This window comes from Gopherus flavomarginatus, chromosome 16 (genome assembly GCF_025201925.1).
Source record: "Gopherus flavomarginatus isolate rGopFla2 chromosome 16, rGopFla2.mat.asm, whole genome shotgun sequence".
NCBI classification, from domain to species: domain Eukaryota; kingdom Metazoa; phylum Chordata; order Testudines; family Testudinidae; genus Gopherus; species Gopherus flavomarginatus.
The window spans coordinates 548,185-557,878 of record NC_066632.1 but is presented as its reverse complement, the minus strand read 5'-3'; the positions used below and the strand labels follow the sequence as shown (position 1 = coordinate 557,878).

General features: G+C 53.5%; 1 protein-coding gene across 1 annotated transcript; it reads left to right on the top strand.

Moving 5' to 3' along the window:
• Positions 1-2,891: 2,891 nt before the first annotated feature.
• LOC127035229 (microtubule-associated proteins 1A/1B light chain 3C-like) lies at positions 2,892-7,973 on the top strand. The gene is made up of 5 exons (XM_050924862.1): positions 2,892-2,949; positions 3,054-3,109; positions 3,690-3,735; positions 4,298-4,358; positions 7,778-7,973. Exons 1-5 carry the CDS (start codon positions 2,892-2,894, stop codon positions 7,971-7,973), a joined length of 417 nt encoding a protein of 138 aa, XP_050780819.1.
• Positions 7,974-9,694: the final 1,721 nt, after the last annotated feature.

Below are 9,694 nucleotides of genomic sequence, written 5' to 3'. Positions count from 1 at the left end.
GGCATGTCAGGCAGGGGACCCCCGGATGGTGTGTCTGCCAGGGGGCTCCCAAATGGCATGTCAGGCAGGGGACCCCCGGATGGTGTGTCTGCCAGGGGGCTCCCGGATGGCGTCTCTGCCAGAGGGCTCCCAAATGGCATGTCAGGCAGGGGACCCCTGGATGGTGTGTCTGCCAGGGGGCTCCCGGATGGCGTCTCTGGCAGGGAGCTCCCGGATGGCATCTCTGCCAGAGGGCTCCCAAATGGCATGTCAGGCAGGGGACCCCCGGATGGTGTGTCTGCCAGAGGGCTCCCAAATGGCATGTCAGGCAGGGGGCCCCCGGATGGCGTCTCTGGCAGGGGCCCTGTACTTTGTCCATCCACACGCCTGCACAAAGCATAAAGTTCCCGGGGAGGAAGACACTGCTGGAGACTGTGTCAGCTGGATCCTCCTCTCCTCTGCTTTCTCTGTGGGTGACTTTAACTTTGTATTTTCTACCAATTTTTTATTCCCTCTTTTAATGAATGTGTGTTGTCGGAGGGATGTTGTCATCTGAACTCTCTCTCTCTCTCTCTTTTGATCGATTTGGGGACAAATTGTTTTATAAAATGCTTTAAATTATTGAACACTTGCTCCCTGGGGGACCTCACGTTCGCATTCTCTCTCTCCTGGTCAATAAGCGATATGATCAGCATCATGCTGGACAGATGCCGACACACAGTGAAGTAACATTGGATGTCAAACACGGTTAGTCCAACCCCTCCCTGAGATGTTTATGGGGTGTATAACCTCAGTCCCGATCCACAGCCCCCTGTTATCCCAGCTCCTCCCTCCTCCCTCCCCCACAGCTCTGCAGTGCCCCTCAAGCTCAGGACTGGAATTTCAGGGAGAGCAAAGGTCCATGTTAATGGTGCAGGCTTTGCCAGTCAGGGTAGACTGGCGTGTGTGCTCACATCAGCATAAGCCCAGAGCCGCTGCATTGTTGTCAGGGTAAAGCCATGGTGACAGAGCGGGGAATCAAGCCTGTAATGAATGCACCCACTTTGTACACATGCAAATGCCTGCACAAGGTGCCCTGGGGCTCCTCATAGACAGTCATGGGTTGGGGACTCCTGCTCTGGTGGGGGTCACCTGCTACAGATCTGTCGCTGCTCCCCACTCCTCCTATGAGCCGTGACACTGCCTGAGCCCTTGCGATCCACAGTCACACCTGGCACCGCTCTGCTGGAACGTTGCTGGCCCCAGGGGCCTTTTAATTACGCAGCCAAAGCCTGATCAAAACTCCCATCATGTTTTTTATGCCAGAAAAGACAAACTACGTTCAATAGTCACACGCCCCTCCCCCTCAGCCTCTTGCTCCCACCCAGCCTCGCCGCCGCCTTCCTGCCTTTCGCTGCGTCAGGTGCATTTCTGTGTGTGCCCACTGCCCATGCGCCACTCAGAGGCGGCGAAAGAGCGAGCCACGGGCCGTGCTCTGGCGTAGCCGGGTGTCCGAGGCGCCAGTGGACACACATGTTGGTTTGATGGTGGCAATGAGGCCATGCAGGAGGGGACTCGCGAAATGCGATGAACAAAAGATGCAAACAACAGAGAAGGATGAGGTCAGTCATGCTCCAGCAAGAGGCGCTGGGGCCTTGAACACGGCAGCCTGACTGCCAGCGGTGACGCTGGGGAATAGCCTTGCTGGGTTGCTGTGAGTCCATGCGGAGTCGGCCTGTGACAAGTGGCTGGTTGCCCGCTACGCTTCCAAGCACAACAGCTCCTGTGTCATTACCGTGATAAGAACTGAGTTCCAGGGATCTTGGGGACAAGGCCTCGGGTGGCCTGGCCAGACTCTCGCAAAGCCCTGGGCTGCCACTGCGGCAGCAGGCCTCGCGGTGCCAGGTGCTGTCCGGACACAGTGAAGGGCAGCCCCTGCTGCAAAGAGCCTGAACACGCACCAGAAAGACTGTTACACCCGGGCGTCTAGTGACTGGCCCAAGGTCACACAGGACGTCTGTGGCAGAGCCAGGAACTGAACCCACATTCGCTGCAGCAAAGGGCCTGAACCCCACGGCCACCCCTCCGACATCAGCGGTGAGCTGGGCTCTGGCTGGGAGCTGAAGTACATCTGGCTCTGCAGCCTCCCCTGGGAATTGGCCTTGAATTCAGTCACTGGCATTCCCATTCTGGGCCAGACCCTGAGCACTGACAGGCAGAGCCACTGTTTGCACTGGGACAGCCTGGCTCAAACCCAGGAGCTTTGCCCCAGTTCATCTCGCAGGGGGTAGTGCTTGGCTCTGTCTGGAGCAGCAGCGAGCACCACTGCAGCTGGGCTGGGGCTCCCTGAACCCTGTCCTTGGAGTGCTTCCCTCTGCAGCCTCCATGCCGTATTTTGTGTAGAGTGGCAGCCTGCAGGGCCGGGACGCTGGAGCAGGGGCAGCTTGGTTGGACGACCAGCCAGAACCCCCAAACCATCCCTGGCCGCCTCCGTCGGGCCCCAGCTGGACCAGGGAATTGTGCATTGGTGTGACAAGCCCGATGGAGCAGCTACCCCTCATGCAGACATGGCCTGGGTGCACAGCGGGGCTTGCCCTGGGTGTCTCACCGTCACCCTGCACTGGCATGGCACAGCCAGAGGCCCTGCTAACCCACGAGGCGCCCTCAACATGCCATAAAAAGCAAATGCCCCCACCCCCGAGCTGTGTGGGGCCCTAAGCAATTGCGTAGTCTGCTTCTGCCTAGCGCCAGCTCCGGGACCCTGGATGGAGGTTTACAGGGAGCCAGTGGCCTTGGGGCTGGCTCCGCCCCCACCTCAGCATGTGGGCGGGTGGGGCTATATCAGGGGCCCAGGTAGCTTCTACTCTCCTCACCAGTTACAGGGATCTGCAGGGCGAGTCCTGAGGGTGGTGGGAACCTTCCTCCTCCAGAAGATGCTGCGCTGCCAAAGCAATAGCCACAGTTGCTCTTTCAAGCAGAGGAAGAGCCTGGGTAAATGTAGGGGTAATGGTGGAGAAATGCGATTGGGGGGGAAGAGAGCTGGGGTGGAGGCCCAGGCAGGGCCCCATACATAAGCGTCGTTTCTCTTGTTGCAGCCAGTAGGATGCGGGAAGCAGCTGAAATCCGGGCGAAGTACACCACCAAGATCCCGGTAAAGTTCCTCTCACTCTGTGCTGGGGGAGTTTAACTCTTCTTGATCTTCACTAACAGAGCTCACGGCCCACAGCTATGGGTGGTTCTCCCCTCCCCTCCTGCCCCCACACAAACATACCCTGGTATCTGCATGCCAGGCACTGTCGCCTCAGGCCAGCACAGGAGACATGGGCCCTGAAATTTAGTGGATGAAGTGACTGACATTCAGTGAGACCTGCAGATGAAGGACAAATTCTGCACTGTGAAGGCAGTGTGGCTGCTCTCATGAGTTTGCTGTGTGTTGTGTGATAGCTTTCCTCATGGGGAAACTGTGCTTGTTTAAACTTCTAAGCCTGGTGGCTTGGGGCAGCCTGAAAATAAGACCTTTACGGGCTCAAACCATCCAGCAAATAAAACCTTCAACCTTCCTTTATAAATACCAGGGCCTGAGCTGGCTGCTGAGGCTTGGCAATGGTGCAAATGAGACCCTCAGAAGAGGTGTTTCCAGTCTCAGGTGGCCCTGAGCCTCCAGGACAAGGAAAGCTGCTCTGCAAACACCCTAGGTCCTGCTCTGACTTGTCTCTCGTCTCTGGCTCCAGGTGGTGGTGGAGCGTTACCGGAAGGAGAAGCAGCTGCCTCTGTTGGATAGTGTTAGCCAAATAGGCTCGTTTCCCCCTGGAGCTACTCAATTACCCCAAGGAGGCAGCACGGAAGACAGGATGACGGATACCAGACCTTTATTTTCGGTCAGCTGAGCGGGTGCCTCTTTCTCGGCTAATGCCAAAGGAAGAGGACACACCTTACAAGCTCAGAGTCAGCCTTCTTATACTCTGTAACAAACAAGTTAGCGTGCATACATTCCATTAGCCTATACATTGTTTACATTCCTCTTTAGGGGTAATCAGGATGCATCTGCCTAGCGTCTATCCTGAGTGCTGGGGAGGAAGCAGCCTAGATGATAAGCGGATAGTTCAGATAGTTAACCCTTGCTCTAACACTAGGTTACAAACATCCTTTTCGTGCAGAGCTTCCATTTCTCAAGTTCCTTTTACAGACAACTTGGTTCCGCTTAACATCTTTCTCCTATGTATTTTGCCTATGTGCATTAAGAAGGGTTACATACATGCAAAGATTAGCTGGGAAGATACTGGGCGGATAAGCAGAAGTTGCCAAAAGCAAGGAATTGGCACTCCCTTTTGCTCCAACAATAGGACCAAATTTCTGGTTTCCCAGAACTCGTTCATGTCTCAGTTTGTGATCACCCTGCGGTAAGGAATGAGCGCCCAGGGGGAGGGTTTGCTCTTTCATGTGATCCAGATCTGGGAAAGGACCAGTCACATCTTTTCCCTCATACCCTCTTTAAAATATAAAGGGCTTGTTCACATTGGAAAAGCTGCATCAATCTAACTAAATAGGTTTGTCTGAACTGGTTGCATCAATGCAAACCCCTAATGCAGAAGCATTTGCACCCTTAAACCTGTCTAGCTTAATTTGGGAACCAGGGTGATAGTAGGCTTGATTGGCCTGCAGTCTCCCAGAATCAGCATCCATCTCCTGGTACTACTGAAGGTAAACCAGGAGACCTGAATAGGCTCGTTTAAGGAAATGACCTTGTCCTGTTGGGGGTGGGGAGAGGGGGAATCTCCCAGAACAGCTTCAGTCAGAGCTGGCGACCACAGGTGAATGAGGCTCGAACTCTAAGTGCATCTGCATTCAGGGTTTGCACTGGTGAATCCAGACAAGCTTTACAAGCCACCAGAGCAATTGGTGTAACAGATACGGCACCTCTTCCCCTGACAGGGAGGGGCTGCTGCTGTTTGCTCGGAGGAGAGACTGAGAATGGCCTCCTTGCTGAGGCCTGCAGTGGCACACTTGCTGCTTGGCTTTTCTGCTGCTTTATTGGAATGATCTGTTTGAAGTTGCAAGCAGGCACAGGTGAATAGCTGATTAGAGGCAGGCAATTAGCAGTGATGCAAACAAGCTGTAGCTCCTGCTAACCGTGGTTAGTGATGTCGGAGAGGCTCAGAGTGCTAATTAGCAGCATTGCACCTGATCAAAGAAACTCCCTCTAACAGAGACCAGACCTACCTAACTTGCCAGGCTTAACAAGACAGACAGCCCTCCCAGATCCCAGCCCTGCATGCTCCTCTGAGGGTATGTCTACATCTACAATTTTGCAGCGCTGGTTGTTACAGCTGTATTAGTACAGCTGTATAGGGCCAGCGCTGCAGAGTGGCCACACTTACAGCAACCAGCGCTGCAAGTGGTGTTAGATGTGGCCACACTGCAGTGCTGTTGGGCGGCTTCAAGGGGGGTTCGGGGAACGCGAGAGCAAACCGGGGAAGGAGACCAGCTTCGCCGCGGTTTGCTCTCGCGTTCCCCGAACCCCCCTGCAAACCGCAGGGAAGGAGACCTGCTTGCACGGGGGTTCGGGGAACGCGAGAGCAAACCGGGGAAGGAGACCAGCTTCGCCGCGGTTTGCTCTCGCGTTCCCCGAACCCCCCTGCAAACCGCAGGGAAGGAGACCTGCTTGCACGGGGGTTCGGGGAACGCGAGAGCAAACCGGGGAAGGAGACCAGCTTGATTACCAGAGGCTTCCTCAGGTATGCTGGGATACCTGCTTATTCCACGGAGGTCAAGAAAAGCGCTGGTAAGTGTCTACACTTGATTACCAGCGCTGGATCACCAGCGCTGGATCCTCTACACCCGAGACAAAACGGGAGTACGGCCAGCGCTGCAAACAGGGAGTTGCAGCGCTGGTGATGCCCTGCAGATGTGTACACCTCCTAAGTTGCAGCGCTGTAACCCCCTCACCAGCGCTGCAACTTTGTGATGTAGACAAGCCCTCTGATCCTGAATAACTCTTTTCCAAGCTGGCTTAGTACAGATGTCTTGGGGTTGCAGTAATCAGTGAGATGAGATGGAACAACAAAAGGTGAAGGGGGGGAGGGGAGGCTAATGGAAAACTGCAGCCCATCACCACCCACCCCCACACCTACAGGCCGGGGCAGCAGCTCACTGTGCTACTCCATGTGTTTGGGGCTGGCATTTTTCCTTTCCTGCTCAAAGTGGCACCACTGAGGCTGTCAAGAGGCAGAATGTTTCCCTGGCCTGTGCGCAGTACAAGACAGCGGTGTGGTGCTGTGATGCTGCAGGGTTCTTGCTGTGGCAGACAGCCAGCACACCAGCTGCATCCTGGCTTCGATGCCCAGCTGCTCTGTGCAGCGTGACTCTGACACTCTCCTGGTGTTCCCCCTGCCCCCAAATCTTCCCTGTAGCATCCACCAGCCCCTGCACTCTACTCTTAAACACATTACTGAGTAGCAGCCGTGTTGGTCTGTATCGCCAAAAAGGACAGGAGTCCTTGTGGCACCTTAGAGACTAACACATTTATGCTCAAATACATTTGTTAGTCTCTAAGGTGCCACAAGGACTCCTGTTCTTTTTTACTAAGTTAGTGAAGAGACAGTACCGCAGTTCATGGACTTAGCTGGGGTTAACACACGCTCTGCTTTCATGAAAGGACTGAATTGGTTTATAGCAAAAGTAAAACCAGTCCCTTAATCCCCATCCTTCTTGTTTAAGTGATGCCAAGGATATGGAATAACAGTGGCAAGTGCTTGGCTCCTTTGGTCCCTTCCCGTGAAGGAGGCCAAATGGCTTTTCCTCTCCATTCCTAAAGGTCCCTGACCCTGCTGCAGGAGCCAGGAAGCCCTCCTGGGGACCCAGCTTGCCGTTCCCACCAGGGAACTGACACCACACTAATTCCTGCAGCTTCCTCCCCCATGATGCTACTCCGAGGCCATCTATCCCATTCGCTAGGTTGATGCTTTTGTTTACCTGGGATATAAAGGTACCTTCCTTGTCTCTGCCTGGTGACCAGGCAGGTCCAACAAGCAAATACACATTCCATTGCCTAGGCAGACTGGGCTTGGCATGTCTTGCCAGAGAGACTTTGAGAGCAATTCTAGCACTGTACATAGCTGGTCTCAAAAGTCATTGGGTGGTGTTCACTGTTAGTATGTGGCACTGCACCAAACACAACGGTGTCAGGTCTGACACATTATGATAAAAGCTGCAGATGCAGACTAGTGAACTACCACTGGGCCTCTGTGTCAGGAGAACCTTGTTAACCACAAACGCTCCAGTAGGATTAACCAACACAAACAGCACATATGCAAGCCAACCCTACAATAACCAGCGCAGCATGTGTGCAAGGCAGTGGTGAATAGCTCTTTGAAAGATGCTCTGTGCAGACTCTGAGAACACACAGAGGAAGGGCAGAGCAGGGGTTATTGGCCCTAGCCTGGGACTTGAGAGAGCTGCAGGCGGGGTGTCAACTCCCTGCTCTGCCACTGACTTCCCTGGATGGCCTTGGGTGCATCACTTAGCCTCAGCTCCCTGTCTCATGGAAATGACTCTTCCTCCCCTACATGCATTCAGTGTTGAGGCTTGGTGACTAGGGAGAGCCAGAGACATTGCATAGTGATCGAGAGCCTTTAACTGCTTCATTCACCTGTTCCATCTTGTACTAGGATGCCAAGGTCTCTTGGGCAGGGTCCATCCTGTCTGTACAGCAGCTGATGACATCAGTAACGCCTGATGCCAAATGCTGCAATTCATGCTTCTTGGAACCATGGTGAGTCTCCTTATCTGACAGCCTCTGAAAATCTCCTTAAACCCCCAGAACTCGCATGTCCCTGACAGCGACCCAGGCCTTCTACCTGCTAGTCAACAACAAGAACCTGCCGAGCATGGGCATGACCATGGGGGAGGTGTACCGTGACCACAAGGATGAGGACGGCTTTCTCTATGTAACCTATGCTTCCCAAGAGACGTTCGGTTGCTGCCGCTTGCATGGCCCTGCGGTGACTCAGTCATGAATCTGCCTGTTGCCAGCTGGTCTGTCATTGGTTTATCTTGTGATGCAAACAACTGCAGGGGCTGAAAACCTTTCTTAACCTGAATTTTTAATTAAACTGCTGTGTGGGGACAGAGGAGGAGAGCATGAAAGTCCAGGAGCTGCTAGCAGGATCACTCTCCTGCAACAGCATTGGGGACTTGTGTCTCTGAAGATGCCTGTTAGAAGAATAACTTGTGACTAAAGCTATGAAATGTTTTTAATGTCAGAACTACATCCTATTACTCTGATCCGCTGCAAGGTTATTCTCTTAACAGGCCTATTCCTCTCCCTTTTTAAAGGATTTCACTGCTGGATGTTCTGATTAGCAGCACTGGAAACTTAAGTTTAGTTTTAGCAAGTCTGCTCCTGTACCAGGGATTGGTGTACCAGGGTTCCATGGCTGGGATTTTTAAGCTTCATATCTATTATCTGTAACATCTCTTGTTTTTAAGTTTGAATCCTTGGAATAAAGCAATCGAAATGTGATTTACTCTGATCATTTAATGGGGCTTGTCCTAAAGATGGAGGCAGGGCTGGGTCGATAATCTAGTAGCCCATTAGGGTCCTACTGTGCTAGGGGCCGTGATGTGCCTAGTCGGCCTGCAACCTGGGCAAGTGGCATCATCGGGCAAAGGGTGAGAGGGGGAAACAAGCATAGAGAAAAAGGGACTTACCCAAGGTCACACACAGGTCAGTGACAGAGCTGGGAACAGAGCCCCTAGGCCTGGGGTCTACCAGCTGGACAGTGCTGCCTGCCCACAATGTAACTGTCACCTCTGTGGGCACCATGCACTGGTTCTCCGTGCGAGGGGGCACAAAACATTACTGGATCAGAGCAGCATCCGCTGCCTGCTCTGCTCTAGCCTCTGGCTGCATGAGGGGCAGGACGAGGGAGAACTAAGCCCCCTGCCCTCAGTGTGTTGCATGCCCAGCTGCTAACTGGCAGTGCCCTGTAGCTGCATGAGAAGAGACACAGCTGGTGCCCATCTTTGCAGAGGGGTGGGGAGCAGGGGGAGTTGGTGCCTAGCATGCAAAGGTGAAACTGTGCAAAGGTGTCAAGGGGAGACAGGGAGCTGGAGAATCTTTCTCTTCCCATAGAGGTTCAGGGAAACTCGCCAGAGCTAAGGTGGAAGATGAGACCTGAACACAGGCCAGCACATGTCCTGCCTCTGCCAGGCTCCCACAAGTGCATGTAACTGACCTTGCAGCACAGACTGGCCACACTAAATTTTAGGGTTGTGTTATGAGTCGGATATAAATGTTTCCCGAGCTGACAGCGATAGTGTGACATGCCTCTTCAGTATTTAAGGTTTCCATTGCAATAAAGCCCTTTGGCTAAATATTCCATATACTTCAACGTTAAAAACATTCATAAATATCACTCTAGCAAATGCACCTGTAGTGTAAGCTGTTAAAGCAGGAGCAGGGAGCGTCTATCTCCAGTGTGAAATGCAGGGAAAAGTTAAGTGTGGCTTTCCTGCTCAAGGAGAGAAGTCCATGGCCAATGAGGCGGAGCGTTTCTCAGTACAGTCAGTCACTGAGATAGTGGCAGGAGGGGAAAAAATAGTGGTGCAGATGGAGGGATCCCAGCAGTTCCGTGTCCCCCGGGCAGAGCGTAGCTGCAGTGTTGCAGAAGCCTGATTGCTACCACGAGCCTCTGAACAGGCTCCCTGGGGTTAGAGGTCTCCTTACTCTAGCAGG

Coding starts and splice junctions, on each gene's coding strand:
- LOC127035229 (XM_050924862.1), top strand. CDS start 2,892: ATGCTGCGCTGCCAAAGCAATAGCCACAGTTGCTCTTTCAAGCAGAGG. Junction 2,950..3,053: donor CAAGCAGAGGAAGAGCCTGG/GTAAATGTAGGG, acceptor CTCTTGTTGCAG/CCAGTAGGATGCGGGAAGCA. Junction 4,359..7,777: donor CAGTTTGTGATCACCCTGCG/GTAAGGAATGAG, acceptor TTAAACCCCCAG/AACTCGCATGTCCCTGACAG.